Source organism: Opisthocomus hoazin, chromosome 6 (assembly GCF_030867145.1).
Source record: "Opisthocomus hoazin isolate bOpiHoa1 chromosome 6, bOpiHoa1.hap1, whole genome shotgun sequence".
Taxonomy (NCBI): Eukaryota; Metazoa; Chordata; class Aves; order Opisthocomiformes; family Opisthocomidae; genus Opisthocomus; species Opisthocomus hoazin.
In genome coordinates, this window is record NC_134419.1 from 36,358,062 (window position 1) to 36,378,902 (window position 20,841).

A 20,841-nucleotide genomic window follows, 5' to 3' on the forward strand; every position below is an offset into this window, starting at 1 on the left:
TCACAATCAAAAATGAAACTCACTGATATTTTTTAGATCCAGATATTCTTAAAAAATGTCCTACTTTTTCCTACTTTTTTTTTTTTACTTTAATGAAACTATTATTCCACTGCAGGAAACTATTGCTGTTTGATTCCTCAGGACCAAAATCAACATCTTTTTGTTCTGTGTACCTGTACTGCCTGCAATAATGAAGCCATAGTACTGGACTGCAAATACTATTTTTCCAGCGGAAATCTATCAAATCACAATCCCAGAAACTCTCTTTGAGCTGCTCTTCTCTGTTCCCAGCCTAAAAGCTACTGGATTTAGAAAGAGAATTTTGTGCATTCAGTAGTCTAGCCTTCTGTAAACATTCTGAGAACGATGATCCATCCGATTACTGTACCTTTTATCCACCAGGCTGAAAGGAAAATTCCCTAAAGGAGGTTGACCAATTACAATGCAAGCCAGAAACAATTTACTGATATGGTGAATTTCTGGAAAAGGCAGACAGAACTGTTCCTGCTATTTATTCCCTATTGATACGGCAATTGTGGCAGCCAAACTGGTTTGCTCTTTGGTACATTTATAATCCCAGTTCTCGGCTGCCCAGCAGTGACGCTGTGCATGCAGTTCAACACCCAAGGAAGCAAAGGCTCTGAAGAGTCGAAGGCAATGGCTGACCAGTTTGCTAAGCTACCTGTTGAAAGTTACCTCACCATCACCCTTAGAGTTACAGTTTGCTGACTATAGGCTGTTTCTTTCCTCGACTTCTACAGTACTAAATTGCCTCATTCCTTTCTTTGATGTATCCTGTTCCACTCCTCTGTCACTACCGCCCTCACCTTTTGTGTGCTTTGTATATGGTGTTTTGTGTTCAGGAAACTGAGGTCTTATTTAAAAAAGGTAACAGCTCTGATGCTTCAAATACCAAATAGGCCCTTCCAAAAAATTGTCCATGATGATGGCTTCTAGAGTGTGATCAAATGTATAGGAAATAACAGCACCAAGAAATGCCATACCATTGTTTCCTTAGACTTTTAAAAGGCATGATGGCAGACATCTCTTTTCAGCCCTCCATTTTACCATACATTTGAATTGGAATAAATTGTTGAAGACATTTTATTAATTCTTCTCAATGCCTTGAAATTCCTAAATTATCAGTTCAAAGTAACCTCGGAAAGAGCACCAGGAAACATCATTCCAGACTGTACTTGGGGGTGAAAATTGCAAATTTAGGGAATGTCAATGTGTACATCCACAACTGAACCCCCCAGGTGTTTTATTAACACTGTCTGTTGGGAGCATACAGGTATTAAGCAGTTTAGAGAAAGCTGTGGGCTAAAATATGTTGATAGGGAATAAAAAACACAGCTGACTAATGTTGGCTTTACTTAACTTCACACACAAATGTTAAGACATAGTAGTAGTGTTCTACTACAGTCTTCAGTCTTACTCACTTTACCCTGCAGGTTCAGTTACCAGAGGATTCAGAACATATGAGACAAACCCAATATATCCTACTACAAAATAATCTGTAACTTGATAGCATTATTCTGTAATCCTTTTTTTTTTTTAATTGTTCATGAATAAACATAACCTCTTCTAAAACAACCGCTAAAGGGACACTTGCTAAGGCACATGAATACCATGCTGCACAGAGCTACTCAGTTCTTTAGGAGATTCTTTTTTTCCCTTTTGCAGACTAGTACTCTACACTTGTTAGGGATACTTACCCCAAACGGATTTCTAAAACCTAATCCACTATCACAAACACTGCATCTTATAATCCTTTCCCTCTATTCACAGGATTGGTAACATTTTGTAACTTAGCATGTCCCAGAACTATTCTACTGTAATGATTAGAAACCTTTCTTAAATTGCCAGCCTAAAATTATTCGTAGCCAGTTTGTACCAATTTGGGTTTACGATAGTGATGGCTTTTGGTTTAAATAGTTCATCTCACTTTATGATATGTATATTGGCAGGAACTGTATCCTCTTTCAGCTCTTCTTTTTTTTTTCCTAAATGTGCTAAACATTTCCACCTTAAAAGAAGAAGTTGGGCTTTTCCTTCCCCTGATTTTTCACATCTGTTTCGGATTTTAAATCATTTTGCTTGAACAAAACTATTCAGTATCCCTGAGGACATTTCCTCAGGACTTTATTAGATAGCATGAATACTTCCCTATCTCTGTAGAAATTACCTCTTCTGATACAATGTATGTTCTTTGCATAATTTTACAATCACTCTTTCCATCCTGGTAACCTCTCATCTCATTCTGTTTGGATTTAAATTCCTTTGTCTGGGTAGCTGATTTACATAACAGGCACAATACTCCCAGTGTGTATTAAATACCAAATTATAAACTCTGTTTTCTTTGCCAAAATATTTACTGATATTAACTACTGGAGCCACTTTCCATACAATATTGAAACAGCATTCCCACTAATTTAGAGGCTTTCAGTAGCCATCCAGGTGCTTTCCTGGCATTTCTCTTCACAGATAAGTGGCAATGAATGTCACCAAAATCTGTGGCGATTTTAAAATTTCCTGCAGGAGGATATTTCCTTCAAAGAATTATAGGGAATACCACACTGTCAAAAAATCAACATAACCAGTCCATCAGTCCTAACTTATAACAACATTGGTAACATCAGTTGCAATTATTTAATGTTCTGCAATACCTGATTAAAATTTTATTACATATATATTTGTGTCTTTCAGCTCTATCCTGTAATATTAAAAGCTCCTCTCCTTGAGGAGATCAGCACACTACAGAATCAGATTTTTTGCCCATGGACATAACTGATCTTTAATGTATAGTTCAAAATACGGGTGACAGTAGATTTTTCTACTGCTACATTCCCATAATTTATGCATCAGTTGGTTTTATCACAGTTGTTTTATGCTCTGAAGTCTAGATAGAGAGATAAGGCAAAATGTAACTTTTCTCTTTAAAAAACATATTCTGCTGAAGTTAAGACCTCTCATAAGAAATTGGACTCAGTTAATAAGTGTGCTCCTCAGTTCCAGGTTTTGGCTTGAACTCCACAATGTATAACAGATTTCTGGTCAGATGAACACTTGTTTATAGCGACCAGGGAACATGGATACAAAGCAGTTGCTTTTTGCCTCACTGGCATACAGAGTTTGGGGGGGAAAAACATAAATGCTAGCACAGAGTCCATATAGTGAGAATCATTTCTGAAGTGTTTTACTCCGAAAGTTGGACTTCATCTATTTTAAATTCAAACAGGTTATATAATTTAAGAACCAAAAAAATTAAGGCTACTGGACATCACGGAATGCAATTACCATATACATTTAGGTGAAACTAAGCTTTAAAATCAGTCTGTCTCCTGTCATACAAATAACAGGAATAAAACAAGTAGCACATCATTGTTTTACTCAATAGCTGAGAAATAATGTCAATCTTTCCATCAAGTTTTAAGTAATCTTCATTTTAACATTCTTTGCTGTTCTCTTTAATATGTGTTTTTCCAGTTATCTGCCCTATTATCTTGATTTTAATTCTATACCTTTCATGGGCCTGTAGTATGTGACCTTGATCCCATTCAAATCAGTGTCAAACAATGATGTAGAATAAAGGCCTTCATCTGTAGCACTTTGGTATTTACATAAATATGCATTACCCAGTTTAACCAAAAAGCAAATATCATGTATTCTCTGCTTTTTAATATGATCTTGATTATAATATGGAATGCTATTTTGAAGTCTAAAAAAATTTGGAAATTAATAATTTAATTGAGGTGGTTTTTTCTACATTATTACTGCCTCTCCTGAGACTGCTAAAGGAGAGGAAAAAATAATGAGAATCAAAATATCATGCTAGTTGCTGCATAATTGTTCCATTGTTGGAAAACAAAAGTCATACAGCAGTCTCCTGCTGAAATGTCCTCCAACGCATTTTATAACACTACATGCAGTATGTGCAAATCACTGCTGTTTTTATACTATTTTTATTGAGACCATTTTATTCCTGTTAATTGTAAACACATAGTAACAGTGTTAGGTTGGTTGTCGTGAGCTAGTTCGCATGGGCAGCAGTGCTTGTCAGGTTTTGGCATGGATGCCATTGCTCTGGAGACATGGAAAGAGAGCTGTTACTTGTCACAGTCCCATCAGTTCTTCTTGAGCCAACTCCTTCCCCAAAAGAGAGGTATACCTTTAGGTAGTCTGCAGCTACTTGCACCTTTTGTGCCATTAATAATAAAATAATAAAAATGAAAAAAAAAGTCTTCAGTTATTTTCAGTCTGACCTGGCACAGATGTTAAAATGGAGGGAGGTGCCTTTCCTTCCCCTCTGCTCTTAAAATGTCGGATCTCAGGTGTGGACTTCAAGGGCTGAAGCAAAGAGCAAATGGAAAGGAGGCCCTCCTGTTAGCACTGTTCGGAGTGGTACCTTTAATTCTTGTTAATATGATTCAGCTGAGTCAATGCAGGTCTGTGTTTACCCCTTCCTTACCTCTCCATGCAAACCAGGACTGTGTCCCTGAAGGATCATTTCATGAAGATAGGTCAGGGAATGAACAGACCAAATAGACTCCAGATCCTTTAGCCTGGGAAAGCTTGTAGAAAGCAACAGGGATTAAATTTATAGTGTGTGGTTCATAACAAGGTCACCGTGTTCTGCGCAACTTGCTAGTGGGACCATATTTTACAAGGAATCTTTGCAGTAAGGCTTGTATTTGGAGGACTAAATCAAAAAATATAGCTTTTTCTTTTGATTCAGGCAGCTTGTGCTTCTTTTGACTTTCTGGCTCATTTCTTGAAGGGAATAGGCAGAGGATAGAAATAAACACAAGAAACACTTTCTGTGGCATTGTGTAAATTAAAGTCAATTGAAACCTACGTGTAAACCCAAATAAATATCAAAGATATGATTACAGATCTATAAAACTTCACAATGTTTCTGTAATGCAGGCTGAAAGGAGAAAAATTCTCAAAGACCTGATTGAAAGAGCTGAAATTAAATACAATTCTATCTTTCATGTTTTTAGCAAGATAATTTTGGTTCAGTGTTGACTAATACAGAATAATAAGAATAAAATATGCTGCCTCAGTCTCTGCATTATTGGCTTTACATTATTGATCCTGACAGCTGGCTTTTAAAATGCAGCAAATATTGGGCAACACTGTTCTGTTAAGACAAGCCACTTCATCAAGCATATTTCCAAATCACACTTTATTTTCAAAATGTGCTTAATTTCTCTATATGTGGCAAAGCAGCCCACTGCAAAATTGACCTGCAACAGAGTGCCCTCTACTGCATGTATTTAGGAAAGGAAGATAAAGCCAGTTCCTTAAAAGGAAAATCATTATGGACAAAGACCAGCAGCTTTGTAACAGGCCACTGGACATTGAACTAAAGGATGGTATATACACACAAGCATATATCACTCATATCTTCTTCTAAACAGCTGGATACCACTAGGGAATAACAGTTTAAAATAGGTATGAAATTTACACAAACTGCTCCATGGTTTCAAATTAAATCAGCTTGTGTCTTTCAATACTGAAACAGTCTGTGTCTATAGGCTGGAGAGTTATTAAGGAAGTCAACAACCTGTCCTGTATTGCCCTGCTGCCACCCATTTCTCTTTGCAGCCAGGAGGGATCTATAAAAATACGAAGTGAAAAAGTCTCTCTACTTGTAGATATGTTTTCTCACTCCTTAATGTCTCGTGCTCCCTCATTGCTCCCCTTTCTTTCTATTTGGCATTAGATAACTACTATGAAACTGAACTCTTCTTTTCATTCCCATATCCTTGATAAACCTATCAGGTGTTACCGAGTTACACCTCTTGCAAATGATTAAGAAGATATTTCACCGGTGCTGTCTCAAAAGTGCGGAAAATGAGAGATTACAAGTGTAACACAAAAGCAGTTCCAGAGCAAGACATAAATTCTCAAGCAGACCTGTATTTTTGAAGTCTTCCCCTGTTTTTTCTTTTCCCCTCCCCCTTCAGTCTGAATTGGGTCAGCCTACCACTAAGTTTTGTGATGGACCAAACACCTGCAACTTCTGTAGAAATTCACTTTTTGCTTCTCAAAACACTGCTGTAAACCAACATGAAACTCTGAGTCACTTTTGAAACACCCTGATTTGTACAATGAAGTCCATGCTTTGCCAGCAGTATCCGTGGAACCACAACTGCATTCTTAAAAGTCTCAGCTTATGTCTTGAGCCACACTGAAAGCAATTGAAATGGATCTTGCTGCATGATCAAGGGTGTTCCATGCTAACCCTCTGCAATCAAAGATGGTGTTTGAACACTTTAGGACATTTTTTAGTATGTCACTAGGCCAGAGTAGAGTTAGGTAGTAAATAACAATGTTTTCCAAAGCAACATAATCAATTACCAAAAGTTCTTTAAACAAGACAGAAACAACACAAGCAGGCATTTCCATAGTACACAGTGCATATATGGGGTTGCATATATTTCAGCAATGAATTTTGTGTCTATAGATTCGTTCCCACATCTGAAACTTTCCCTTATGGAAACCCTTGTTGATACTTTACAACTTCTAAGGATGATATCTCCGTAATTGCTTTCCCTTTGCTTCATACCTGTAAATCTTGTATCTTGTGCTAAATCCCTGTCGACTTCTGTCCACAAAATCTGTGTATTCCTGTGAGCGATGGAAGGGTCCCTTATCAGAGAGGAGCCAGTCGAAGGGGCTTGTGACATGCTGATCCGAAACAGCAGCAACTGCTAAAACCCAGCAATGAAGACTCAGTGCTATCCACTCCCATAGAGCCATCAGAGAGAACAATTCAGCACCAGCACTGCATCGCCATATCATGCTTCCACTGGGGACTTAGAGCCTTCATTCTCTTAGCTTTCCCTCAACACCTAGACAAAATACACAGTCAATTAGATAAGCACACACTAGGCATCCCTTGGAAGTAGAAACAAGTTTCCTTTCTTTCAGCTTAAAGAGATAGTGGCCTCTACTTTGTTACATTTTACATTAGCGTAAACCCCACTAGGCTAGTTAACAGTGGAGTGTTTCAATACTTCAAATGCTGTGAAACTAATGTCTTCATTAACATCATCAGTGATAATATTTACTGTTGAAGAGAAACCTTCACAAATTGTCAGAGGAGGGATTGTTGGGGTTTTTTCCAATAATGCTAGTCATTAATGAAAAATATGCAACACAAGAATTATTGCCTGTTAGCATCAGTACAAAACCATTCAGCAATGTCTATGCATGAGGTCACAGTTCAGATATTGGACAGAAAACAGATGAGATTCAGAAGTCTCGGACTGCTTTCTTTTTTCATGTCCTTGGAAAAGTCACTTAATGGCTTGTCTTCACTACAAGCACAAATAACAGACTCGTGTTATTCTATTCAAACCAGCGCAGCTGGACAAAGAGTGACTGCGTTGATCAATAGCACAGGAGCTACCCATAGTGATGAGTTCAACGAGTTATTCAAGCTCCAGATCCTGCAATTTTGAGCATCGTTAACACCAGCACTTGACTTCCAATCCAATTCACTCCAACCCAATGGATCAGCCCAGAAACACTATTTAAATTGAGCCTAAACAATTGTTTGGGTGCTCAATCAAATATAAAGTATTAACCATAGCATCATGTAGGAACCCAGTGAAGACAAGCCACGGTTTCTGCACCTCAGTCCCACACCTGTGAAGTGGGATAGTGATTCTGCATCCTGCTTAGACTTTGTGAAAACATCTACGCAAGAGCATGAATTCTCAGAAATACAGAAATTACAAAAGTCATAGAAACAATCAACTCTTAGTTTTCAGTGTAAGGTAAAACAGCATAGAATTAATTAAAGTGAGAGCTTTCATTTTTCTAGCTGATAAATTTACAGGGAAAAACATTTTTTTGTTCACATTCACTCAAAACAACACTCATGACATTTTTACAGTGCCTTTTGCTATGATTTTTTTTTTACCTGACAGATTTTTCTTTACCATCCGTAGTTTAATTTGTAAGTGTACCCTAAACGAAGGATGCTTCTAGTAGAACAGTTCTGCAACTGCATGCTCAGAACAACCCGTCCATTATAACGGAGTCTAGCTGAATAAATATGCTCTGTGCATATATTCTAGACATTAATATTCTGAAGAGTCTTTTGTATAGATCACAACCATACCAGCTGCAGGAAGCTAACTGCTTCCAGAAAAGCACAGGAGTTCATATGAACTAACAGGAATTTACAGTCTGAGAATATAAGAATCTGCCTATACAACTAGAGAAACAGTCAAGGTTTATTGTCTTCTTAGGCACAAATGTAATTGTTTCTAACATGATTTGGACCTGATCCTGCAAACAACAAATGTGTAAGTAATCTCACTGAAAAAGACGACCCTATTCATACATTTTGTGCTGAGCATATATCAAAGCACTGAGTTGTAACCATAAATGATTACAATCACACAGTGGTTTTGTGACACATACTGCATTGATTTTATACATCCTTTTGAAATGAGATTCCAGGAGTCTACAGCAAAGAGCACTCTAATTTTTATTTATACTCCCAAGCAATCACTTAAATGCAAAAAGCCTGCAGATCTGCGTGTACTGTATGAAGTTTCAATATTTTCTCCCTAGACTGCTCCTTTTTTTCTCACAGCTTGAAGTTCACATATGTGAGGTTACACCATTTTGTAACCTTCACAATATCATACGAAAAAGCACACACAGATCTGAAGCAAAACTGAAAAGGAATAGATTGCTCTCCTGGCCCATAAAAGCCATGGTGATCATTTGGTCACCATTTGCTGTTGAAAGTTAGCTCAATGTGAATGAAGAAGGCATGTCAGTCACTTCCAGACAGGTCAGACCTGGTTTTGCATCACAACAGAGTGAATATCCACAAATACTTCTGTCCTTCTTCCCACCAATCAGGGAAAAATATACTGCACAGCGTACTCATTCACCTCCATCACCCTTTTCATAGACTTGTAAGACCCTGTGCACAATATCTTTACATCATGTGAAGCTACAAAGGGCATAATGAGAATTTTAATTTTCATACCTACTGCTGTTATAAAATTGCTAGGTAAGACATAAGGTTCTGCTTCCTAAATTATCTTTACTATGGAAAAAATCATGTAATCGTTTAAATTACAAAAGGCAAGAGTTTACTTTTTCGGGTACTTATTAATACTGAAGTGTTTCAGGCCATTAAACTGTAATGATGACTAATTGAGTACCTTTTGAATTTAAAGTGATAATATTAGGATTGGAAAATGAATTACTTTGTACTTGTAGCATCTTCCTAAAATAAGAACAAAGGAGCACTTGAAAAGGAACACTGAAGAGCCCTGCTCTATGCTTGCCTTAATACTGTGCCTCATGGCATGTCAGAAATTAACCACTGGCAATACTTCAGAGAACCTATGTAGCTACAGAAGTAAATAATCTCCTTGCTTTAAAGATATACGAAGGTATTTTCCAAAAGAGTATAAATATACAGCTAGTCCTCAGGGAGAGTAAAATAATGTGTGCATTTCTAACTGATACTTATTCACTTGTCTGTATTGTCCAGTCATTGTAGAATTAGTCTCCACAGCATTAACTCTCATAACACCCTTGAGAACTAAACTATTACCTCAACTTAACAAACAAGGAACTGAAGCATAAAAAGACCTAGCCTAAGATTTTTTTTTAAGCTGTTAGAGGGATTTAAATGTGTATTTCCTATTAAAAAACAACTTAGAAAACTCCAGTCTAAGGAATTTTCCTAAAGTTACAGTATGAAAATACACCGAAATTTTAAATACTCAGATTCTGTAATGAATGCAAATGCCCTGAAAACATTTTTAAAAGACTGATGTAGGCATGTGGAACATACAAAAGTTCTAGGTACAACAGCCATCACAGAACTTCAGGGAGGAACAATCTGAATTAAATTTGCGGTAGAGCACCTGCTGGTTTCAGGGTGTGATGTGAGAAATGAAAACTAAATTAACACCTGTTAAGCAACAGAGGTGGTGGATTTTAAAGTGGAGAAGACGCTCTGTAGAGAAGACACTTCAAACAAAACTGTCATGTCAGCTTGCTGCCTCTTTAAAATGCTAGCTTAGAGGACAACTATCAGCTACAGGTGCTCAGCACAATTATTTTCTGCTATCCCCAGGGTTACCACCCAGCTACCACTTGCAAATGCTAATACATTTTCATCCCTTCCTCTTCTAAAATCTAAGGTTAGACTGTGTTCAAGAAGCATAATGGGCTGAATTCTTCTTTTTCAGAAATTTATTGTCTCTTCACTGTTGTTAATGCAGAATGAATTTAACTCAGCATCTTCTGGAAATTCCATAGCTAAGTCCTAGCTTTCATGGACACATAAAGGGTGCTGAAGACCGGTAAACTCCAGAGAACATAGGACCGGCAAGTGTAAAACAAACATTGTGGCCAATGGGACAAACTTCATCAAGCTTCAGCTGTGAACAAGAACGCAGAAATTCTGTAGTCTTCTTCTTGCCATCCTATTGCATAGGGCAAATCCCACCAAATTCAGCCTTCTTTTTTTCATGTAAATAATTTTTTTAAACATTAGAAACTGTATATAATTACATATGGGTAGTTTATGAACTCACTAAGCTACTGTACCTAACATAGTATAAATTGAAGTGTCTGCTTGATTTGTGGGTTAAGCTCTCTTGATCGCATAATATAAATTAGTAAATCATGTATACTAAGATATACATAATAACATAGGACCAACCCAGATGTGTGGACAGCAATGTTCATGGTAAAGCAATTCAGTAAGTTTAAATCCTTCCTAAAATGGAAACAGTATAAAATTTTCTCAAGGAAAAAAAAAATAGAAATCTGTAGTAACCTCATTGAGTACAACTTTTTTTTTTCTGAGAAGTAAGAGTCATGTACAAAACATATGACCTAATATGCAATAGAGATATAGCTACTAAGTACATCACTGACTACTGGTTCACCAACAGAGTAACTTTTTATGTAAGAGTTAATAAAGCTGATGTTAGGCATCATCAGTAGCTTTTTTAGGTCACATCTACACCTGCGGTTCTCAAGAATCAAAATAAGATAATTGTATGTTAAATGTACAGATATTATTGCATAAGATCAGGGTGGGTTTTTTCAATATTTCTCTGTATTGCGCAAGTCTAGTAAGTGCTGTGGCCTTGGTCTGAGATGCCCTCTCCTCTGCTACACATGGAACAATGCCCTTGCAACCTCTGTCAGCACCACAGAAATGAGCACAGCCTTGCCTCCGTTATTCCCTCTTTCTCTTTGCTTCTCACAGAGATCTCCTTCTGACAGTGGAAATGCAGATGACCAGGATCTCTCTGAAGCCCTTTGGTTTTTATGCTCACTAGAATTCCATGAAAATGTGAAATGTCCCAGCTTTCCGTGGAAAGATGAGAATCCTCTATGGCGAACTGGGATTCTCCTGCCTGTAACTTCCCACAATGATGAAATAAAAATTTTAGATTGCTATTCTCAGATATGTCCTTCAAAGGAAAGTAATAAGTAGCTTTTCAGAAAACACTGTGTTTGTCTCTCCACAAACGTCAGAAACCTTAATGTCTCAAAGATGGTGGATTTTTATGCAAAACAGAAAGCTTAGATTTCTTTGAACTAAGCAAAATAATAATTAATAAGTATATATCCCTTTAAAAGAATAACAAACAAAGAAAAAAATCTGAGAAGAGATGGTGATAATACCACCAAGTCTGTTTGTAGGTAGTCAGATTTCAGTAAGATGATAATTTTATCACTTATGAGATTTTTGGTACTGTATCGCTCCACTCATTTATAAACCTTAGGAATTTCAGTGTTACTGCTTTTCATGCAGTATGATACTAGGTGTAACAGGTTACACTTGATATTTCTTTTACACTGCACATCATGGAAAACAGGAATGAGGTAAATGCTTTATTTTCTATTACACAAAATTCTCAGGAATGCTACCAGTGACTTCAAATTTGAATCAATGGCAAGAAGCTGGATGGAAAGCAGTGAAGCTCACAGAAGGCAAGAAAAGTCAGGACTGGTTTTTTCAAAAGTATTTTGACACAGAAAAATGCAAAGAAATTTTACATAAAGAATGAAGCAATAGTCTGAGTCTCAGAGATTACTCTGATATGCTTTAAGATCCTGGGTTTATCACTTTATGTCTCTTTGCCTTCACTTCCTCATCTGAAGTGTGATGATCATGTTGTTCACCTTCATAAAGCACTACAGGACCTACTCATAAGAACTCTGTGTTATAATCAGTGTTTTGTTTTTTTTTTTTAAAAAGGCAATTTTTCTCATGTTAACTGCTTTAAATGAATGAGACCTGGGGAAGCACCTGTTCTTGAAATTCTCACACAGCCCAGTGTAAATGAAACAGCCATACAGCTGATGATGTGCTGTGGAAGAAAAGAGCAGAAAATGCTGCAATCAGTATCAGCTACAGGGGAAGAGGGTATAGTAGAGAGCAAAAGAGCATCTTGTTTGTGCTCTGCTCTCAGCCGCCACATGGATTCTGTTCTTCAAATGAAGATACCCAAATCCACAGATTAAACTGTCCCAAACTGAACATGGTCTGGGATAACAAAAGGACTCAGGATCTGAGGCAGACTATTCTGTCCTGTGCTCATCAGCAGCCATTTGACAGTGGCTCGCTTTCACATATTCTGAGAATCACCAGAAGGCTGGTGCAGTAACAAGAGAGCCAGCATGTATGATTGATAGAACGAAGAAACTGAACAGGGGTTTGGAGAGTTAAAGAATGGAGTTCTCTCCCTGCCACCAGATCCAATACACACAGGCTCCAGGGTACAGCTTGTGTCATTATGCAAGAAGTAGAAGGCATCTGGATAGACAAAATACAGTTGTCAACAGATGATTTTCAGTGAGTGGAGTTCAAGCAGCTTATTCTCTGTTATTCATTGTGAGCTACAATAAGTCCTGACCTAGGAACTGTCCTTATCAGAGACTCAGAAGTAGATATGATTGCAAATGTGAAAGGCGACAATAATCCCATATCTAACCGCCTTCAATGAGTTTTACATTCCAGGCTTAAAAATAAGTGCGGTCCTCATACAAGGTTCTGGTATCTGCTTTGACTACGTGCACCCTAAAGCAACACCTTTTCTTTGTTCAAATAGAGCTTCATCCACTGCCAGATTTCAGCTTTCTTTTCTCCATGTCAGACAAGGACAAGCGCCCTCTAACTATATCTCCGAAAGCTGAAACAAAGAACGAACAGGATGTCTGATTTTTCTAGTAAAAGCAATCCTGTTATTTTTTTTCTTCATCCCAGCCTTCAGAGAAGAGGAGGAAAAATAAAATGCACCCACAGAGAGTATATGTCAGCCCAACCTCTGCAACCATCATCAGGTCTGTCTGAAATGTGAGAGTTGATTGCTGCATGTTACAGCTATTGCCCATGAAACGTGCCTAGGTGTGTGCTCTGTCCCTGCAGAATTTCACTCCTGCAAGTGCCTGTGAGTCTTTAATTGGATGTATCTGCAAGCTTTCTATTGCATCCCGGCACACGAAGCCCTGGTCTCCTTAGCCCTTGGAGTATGCACTGGCTATCAGGTGTACCAACGTAATTGTTTTAATGCCTGATATTTATAAAAGACCTGACTTTTTCCTTTTCTGCCTAGATCATGATGTATAAAGTCCCTAAGGTGCTTTTTCAATCTGTTAATCTAAGTTCATCCTCCTGCGCAAACGGATCCTTATGGATTTGAGCTGATGACACAGGGCAGCATCCCCAAATCACAATTTCAGTCTTCCTACCTTAACAAGTGAGTCTGTTCCTGCAGGGAGCTCACTGTGGGGAAGAAATTAGCTGTCAGGACCCTGAATGAACAAAGGGGCCTCAACAGCCCTGACCCACCTGGGGCCTCCGAGGGCCTCAACGGCCCTGACTAGCCACACCTGGGGCCTCCACAGTCCGCAATGGTCCTGACCAGCCACACCTGGGACCTCCAAGGGCCTCAACGGCCCTGACCAGCCTCAGCTGGGGCCTTGGCCCACCTGTGGGGACTGCGCAGGGGCTCCTGGACCTTCAGTCTCTGACCGGGTGGTGCTGGGTGACTGCCGCGGTCCCAGCGTCAGCACTCAGGCTCCCTGACTGGACCTCTGGTCTGGCCGCAAGCCTCTTTGCCCAGAGGTCACCACACCACAGCTCGGCTCCTGGCTGGACTGCAGACGTTGGCTGTTCTTGCCCTCGTTCTGCGATCACAAGTCAGGAGCAGCCGCACTCCTCAACCGTGTAAAGGCAGAGCGTGTGGTTTGCAAAAGTATGTGAGGCATCTGGATGCCTCAAATGTGAATTGTGTAGGTGTGTAACAGAGAGGAGAAATCCACCCAGTCTTCATGGTGTCTCAGTTTCTCATCTTTAAATGGGGGCTAGTGCCTAAGTCCTTGGCAGATAACATACATCAGTCACACAAGGAGCTAAAATGCAGTTAATTTCTGGAACAGCTAAGCAGGACCCTGACCTAGCCCCGGGTTGCAGCTGACCAACATCTAGGATGCCAGAAAGCCACAGTAAAACCTGCTGCTTCAAGAGCTTTAAGCCTGCTCCAGGCTGGATGACTGTACTTTAGCAATCATAAAAGTTCATAGGGGATTAAATTGTCATCTTTCCAAGTCCACAAGTGCACATGGACTGTCCCACGTGCAAAAAATCTCTGCATGTGGAACTGTGTGTGACATTTCAGGCTTAAGTCGCTTTTCCATTGCACAAGTTATGCTAAGCATTCTCCCAAATCATCCACAAATTTTCAGCTAAAACATCTGACATTAAGAAAAGAGTTAGAATGGAAACAGAACAAGCTCCCTTTGAACAAGTTTGAGATCTGTGCTGCAGGAAAAGACAAGGAACAGCATAGGGGCAGTTTCTGGTCCAGTACTTCCTCAGGCACAGGCTGATGTATCACTGTGACATAGAATTTTGCATACTGGAGCATGTGAGTTTGTAGAAAATCCTAATGAGAGACAGATATTTAGAAAGCTGCATTCCAGGTTACTGGAATTTTTTAAAATTCAACACTTAAAAATGTTCAACATTCTCTGCTATGATAATCTCATTGGGTGTGTTTTAATGCCAATTAAGTAGGTCCTTAGGATTTGCAAAGAGTACATCCTAAAATTAAGTGTTAAACTATCACTGGAAAGTCATGAAGCACTAGTTCTAGTAGTAGATCTCCTTTTCATCCGTAACTATTAGTCCCCAGTTTTCTGGCCCAATTTATCATCTAAGTTGGCTATGAAAAGAACGTGCATACTAAGACAGATTTAAGTTAGCTATATCCAGTAAACTACATCAGAGTAACAAACAGCCTTTACCTGTTTAATTTCATCCTTCAACTCGTTCTAAAACACAGAGCTGTTTCAGCTGCTGACATCTAGAATGGGAGGAAGCAGCTATTTACAGGTTGTACATTAAGGCTTTAGTTCTAGGTTTTCAAGTCTGAAGACCAATCCAAATATAGCTGATTATTCTCTAATGCAGAAGGAGTGGTAACTGGCTAAACTGAGATGAAGCGGGAGGAAATTTTGCTCACTAACAGATTGTTGAGCTGAAGAAGATTTAGTTTACAGAGGAAAGAGAGTACTTGGAGCTGAGTTACCTTGAAGTATAGCTCTGATTTTACTGTATAAACATTGACAAGTCCCTTAAACTTCTGTAATTATAGTTTCTACTCATAAGATCAGGAAAGAATAGTATTGAACAATTAATGTCTATAGAGTACATTCAAATTGTTGGATGACAAAAATGTCATAAAAGGAAGATGTTCATTACACTAACAGAGTAGCTGACTTTTTGTTGCTACTTAAGATTTCTGTTTCTGGAGATTCTGCAACAAATGCTGAGAAAAGAACGGAGAGCAAAGGAATTGTCAGTCTCAGACAAAAATAGAAGTTTCTTTGAAGATTTTGAAGTGCTAATATTGCTTGTACAATAATGAACAGAAAAAATAATGGTGTGTAACTGTTCTCTGGTCTTAAGAAGAGGGCCACAGAAACAATGAACTCTATTAAATGTAATAAGGACATATTTACAAAATCCATCTTACAGCCTGGTTTCCTGTACTTCCATCCCCTGAGATATTACCTAAACGAACCCACAATCCTGTTCATGTTTCGAAAGGTTATCACAAAAATTACGGTTTTTTGATTTCTGAGTTTTTCAGTTTTGGAGCCCTGGCTCCGACATATTAGCACTGTAATTTTAGCTAAGTGATATCTGATCAAGGATTTGCACAAATGGACAATTTCATATATTTCTTAACACTGATATCTAATAGAATGGTAATGTTTTTTGTTTTGTTCTCCAATTATGTCTTTCAGACAAAAGTGCTCCACAGCTCATAGCATATTTTACAGCTGATTTCACAGATGGTGGAGCTGGTTTTCAGCTGGAGTAAATGGATGGTTAAAATTTCTTTCGGGTTCCCAAGCTTCAACCTATTTATGTTAGCAGAAATAAAAAAACCTCATACCACCACTGTCCTCCTGTTAGAAACAACTTGTAACCTGTTGTGAGAGTTCCTTAGACAGGATGCACAGCGGATTCAAGAGACCGTGGTTCTACATCTGATCCTACTGTGAACTATTGTGTGAGGTTTCATAAGTCCATTTGCTGCAACATTCTAAGCCTGTAACTAGTATATGGGCAGTAGCCATATCCTCTTAAATGTTCATATTACATCTATTAATTTTTTTGTAGTGAGTGGAGGGACTTTACGGTTGACTGAGCAAAGATGAAAGTTTCAGCAAGCCAGTCTGGACCTACTTGCATCTCAGGATGGATAATACACAAAGCTTCATTGCACAAGTAATAATTATGTCATGTGTGCCAGGCACAGCCTGCTAACTCATATAAATGTAACACCAAAGCTTCCTCATAAGTCTTGATTTTTGACAAATTTAGAAGAAATTACAAAATTAGACAGAAAAAATTGTCTGCTAAAAGATGTCTTTCTTGTGAACATTATATTAAAAGGAGAGAAAGTCTAGGCTTTAGAGTCTCATGACATTACAATCTCGCAACTGTTAATTTAGCTACGTGTTGGTCTAAAACCACTTTAGTACAATATTATGACTATTTCTTGTTGTAGCTAATAGAAAAACACATTCTGATTTAGCAGAAAAGTGCTGATACTGAAAAGCTTTATACTTTCAGCTAATATCTTTACAGTGCAGAATAAGAGACACAGTCTGTTGATTAGAGATTACAGATCACTGCAATGAGGAACTCTATGAGGAACATAGGTTTTCTTTATTATAAGCTCTTTTTTTCCCTCCAGAGAGACTGAGAAAATGTTCTAGACTTTGCCTGGCCAAGACAAACCAGTATGAAGAAATGAAGCTGTTTTATAAATAAGACTATGTTTCAAAAAAAGCCACTACTGTCCTTCAACTAATGTGAATCCATCTAATAAATGTATGCTAATACATAGCTTAAAGGGTACTTAGTAAGTTACTAAAGCTTTTACTTTTTAAGTCAATGAGTCAGATTCATATCCCACAGGAGAAGTGACTAAAAAAGAGAACATCGCCAACTAATGGCTTTATGTGAAATACAGAGACCCATAGTCTCCAGAGGCTGGCAGGAGGATGAGTCTCCACTTGCATAAACATTGCTGCTTTACATAAACAAAGCATCTTCATTAGAAATGTTGGTACAAAATTAAGGAATACTGAAACTAGTTGATCCAAGAAATGCTGAGCATCTACACATTCTCGAGGAAAAGAGGTGTGTATCAGCTCTTCCCCATAGATCAGCCAGCAGTTCAGGATGGAAGAACGGAAGCTGGAATGCTGACACTCTGCTTGCACTCTTTTAAATCTTCCCTACAATTAAAGACAAGTCCTAATATGATCACTGTTAAGACGCTAAAGTACACATATATCTATAAATTACATGTATGTAAAACTTCATGTTCAAAATTCTAGCCTTTAGGGCTGCACATTAAATACAAAACAAACAAAATTATTCCAGATAAAATGTGTTGTAATAAATATTTGTTCTGTCTGTCCTCCAAACTGCTAATGACTAGGGATCAAAAATGTTTTAGGTGAAAAACAGCTGATTAAAAATACACTCTTTGCTGCCACCTCAGTCCACAATATCATTTTTCAACATGCAGCAGTATTTCTAACCAGTGATGTTAAGCCTCCTTAGAAATAGAGATTTCAAGCAGAGAAAGAAAAAAAGAAAAAAAAAAACAACAAGAAACGTATTTATAATGGATTTTAATAATCCCATTTGACTTCGGAGTGGTCATCCATGTTCAGTTAACCAGGTGTTTTTGTTATTTCCGATAGATTTATAAGTACTAAAAGAGCTAAATTAGCTCTACAGAGTTCTCAGTAGCCATGAATAATGAGATTAAAGGTGCTCTGATTCCCCAGATTTAAGTCCTTTACTTAACAATGTATAATAAATACCTTAGAAACCACTTTTCTCATTAATCAAGTGCTGGTAGATGTGGCAGTGAAGGTGTTATTGCAAATTAGCAGAATCTTCTAATCAACATTAATGTGACTGCTACAGCAAAGGTATCTGACTGACGAGCCTTAGGATCTCACCTCATTATAAGAGAAACTGCTACAGTTTAATAGTCCTAATTTAGCTAACAGTCTATATTGCCTGGTCAATCTTCTTTTGAAGGTGGAACAAAATCTGTGGCCTTTGTGAGAGGCTCATTAGTTAAACATGAAAAGCTTTGACATGGCAGAGAGCATCCTTCTTTCCTCTTGTCAGCGCATTATTTTATGGCACACAGAGCAAGTGGAGTCTTTCAATGGGAGACGGGAAAAAGACTGTGCTAAATAATCAATCACATGGTATGAGCCAGGGCAAAAGAGTGATTATACATACCATGTGGGTGGAGGGATGAATAGGTGGGTATGTGTAGTGTGTATCATACATATTTACATCTATGCATGCATATGTGTATACAAACTGTGTTTATGTATGCACACTTACTGTCGTACATATAAATTATTAATTTCACAGCTAGGAGACCAAATTATTCACATTACAGTTTTCAGCAGTATGGTGACTTAAGTCACAAGGTATTGAATGCCTGCAACTCAGTGGGGCACTTCAGAAAATGGAGGTCTCTCAATGTTTCTCAACTTCATACAGGAAACTGTTGATTTATCAACGATGATAGAGTACCGAGACCAAAAACAACGTAAGATCAGGTTAAAAACCCTTCAGTGTTTTAGTATTTTAATGCTGTTTGACTCAGGATATGCAAAGCCTTACACTGCTGAGTATGCAGCAATGTAACTTCATGATGCTCAGGTTTTTTTTCCTAAATCTGAAGTTCATTTTGCTTCCGAATTGTTGTCTTGGAAATTGATCTTGCTTTCACTGAAGTTAAAGCAATGCTCTGATCTCCTTTAACTGTGCCAGATCAGGCCCTCACTGAACAGTAGACACATTGAACAACAGCAAAACAATGCTACAAAGAGAATGTGGTTTCAATTTTGTTTTTAAAAAATGTTCTCTCTTATGAGGGTATAGGATGAGACCAAGGAGAAGAGTAAGATAACTTCCCCATAAAATGACTAGTTGTAAGTTACTACCTGCAGCAGTCTAACAGGATCATTTTTTTTAACGCGACCTTTCCGAAACAGTATTTTGGCTCTATTTGTCAAAATATATTTCTAGTGATTTTGCTCCCATATGAGATTATTAGTGTTTCAGGAGAGGAAAAAAAAAGTCAATGTCTACTTCTGATTTTGAGGAGAGACAAAGCTTTGGAAGGAATAAGAAAGGGCTGCACTAGGCACACATGACAGTTAGAAAACACTTAATGTTTCCATCAAGTATCATCTAATACTTCCCACCACTCCCTTTTTCTTCTGAGCAAAAGCTTACATAAATCGATTGAACTTCCAGTTTCCCATTTAGATTCTCAAAAATTGCTGAAGAGCAAGTTTACTTGTAAAAAAGAGCTTTCTTTTGTTTTCAGTAGGTGTTGCATTTCAAGCGAGAAATTTCTTAGACTGATCATGGACAGATATGATTACTCAATTTAAAATTAATCTGAGTGAAGTAAAAATATTTCAGCCCCATAAATCATTGTCTCTACCTGGGACTGAGAGGAGCAAAAAGCCACTGCAATCTATGTGACTAATGAAATAACTTTTCAGACATACTTTGGTGTAAACAATGAGTAGACTTCAGTAATTAATTGTTCACAACAGCGTTCAGACAGGAGTAGAAAAAAATGGGAAAGGGTGAGATGGGGTGATTACATCACTCAAAGATCCTCAAGTTGTTTTGTTGGCTTGTTGTTCAAATACTGCCTTCTGCAGAGAGATCTGTAAAACATTCAGCTGCTTGTTTTAGTGTTTCCTAGTTAACGTTTTCACTCACAGTGTTTCAGCATTTCATGAACAAGCACCCCAAACACAGCAATGCTGGTGAACTCGGCGCCTGTTGGGGAGGTTAGCTCTCACTGGAGGTGGATCAGCTCACTGAAAATGTAACAGACCTCTTTTTTTTCTCCCTGCTTAAATTATATATGTTATTTAGAGAGAAAAATGGCTGAAGGCAAGAATTTGTAGGTAGTTTCTTTACGGAACTCTGATAAGTAGAGAGCACTGCGACAGCATCTAAGACTATGGTTCTGTTGCTACGCTTAGATACTGAGAGGAAGAGACACAAGCCAAACATTTCTATTCTCAAAGCTAGATCTTACAGTAAAGCTGATAAGAGCACCTATTTAAAATTAGTAACTCCGTGTACAGGTGGAGTTGAGCATTGACAGCAGTGTGTAAAGTCTGATATTTGAACGGATTGCTCCTCCAAAGTTATTTCTTATACCTTGTAAATGTAAC

General features: G+C 38.0%; 1 protein-coding gene across 6 annotated transcripts in view; it reads right to left on the reverse strand.

Moving 5' to 3' along the window:
- BRINP3 (BMP/retinoic acid inducible neural specific 3) overlaps positions 1-20,841 on the reverse strand; it is a 200,293-nt gene that overhangs the window by 175,440 nt on the left and 4,012 nt on the right. For 5 of the 6 annotated variants that reach the window (XM_075422735.1, XM_075422738.1, XM_075422736.1 and 2 more), the window contains exon 2: positions 6,578-6,863. The exons of the other annotated variant lie outside the window; for it this stretch is intronic. In XM_075422735.1, the coding sequence (XP_075278850.1) occupies positions 6,578-6,813 (236 nt within the window). In that variant the 5' untranslated portion in view covers positions 6,814-6,863. The remainder of the gene's footprint in view (positions 1-6,577; positions 6,864-20,841) is intronic. 6 annotated transcript variants of the gene reach the window in all.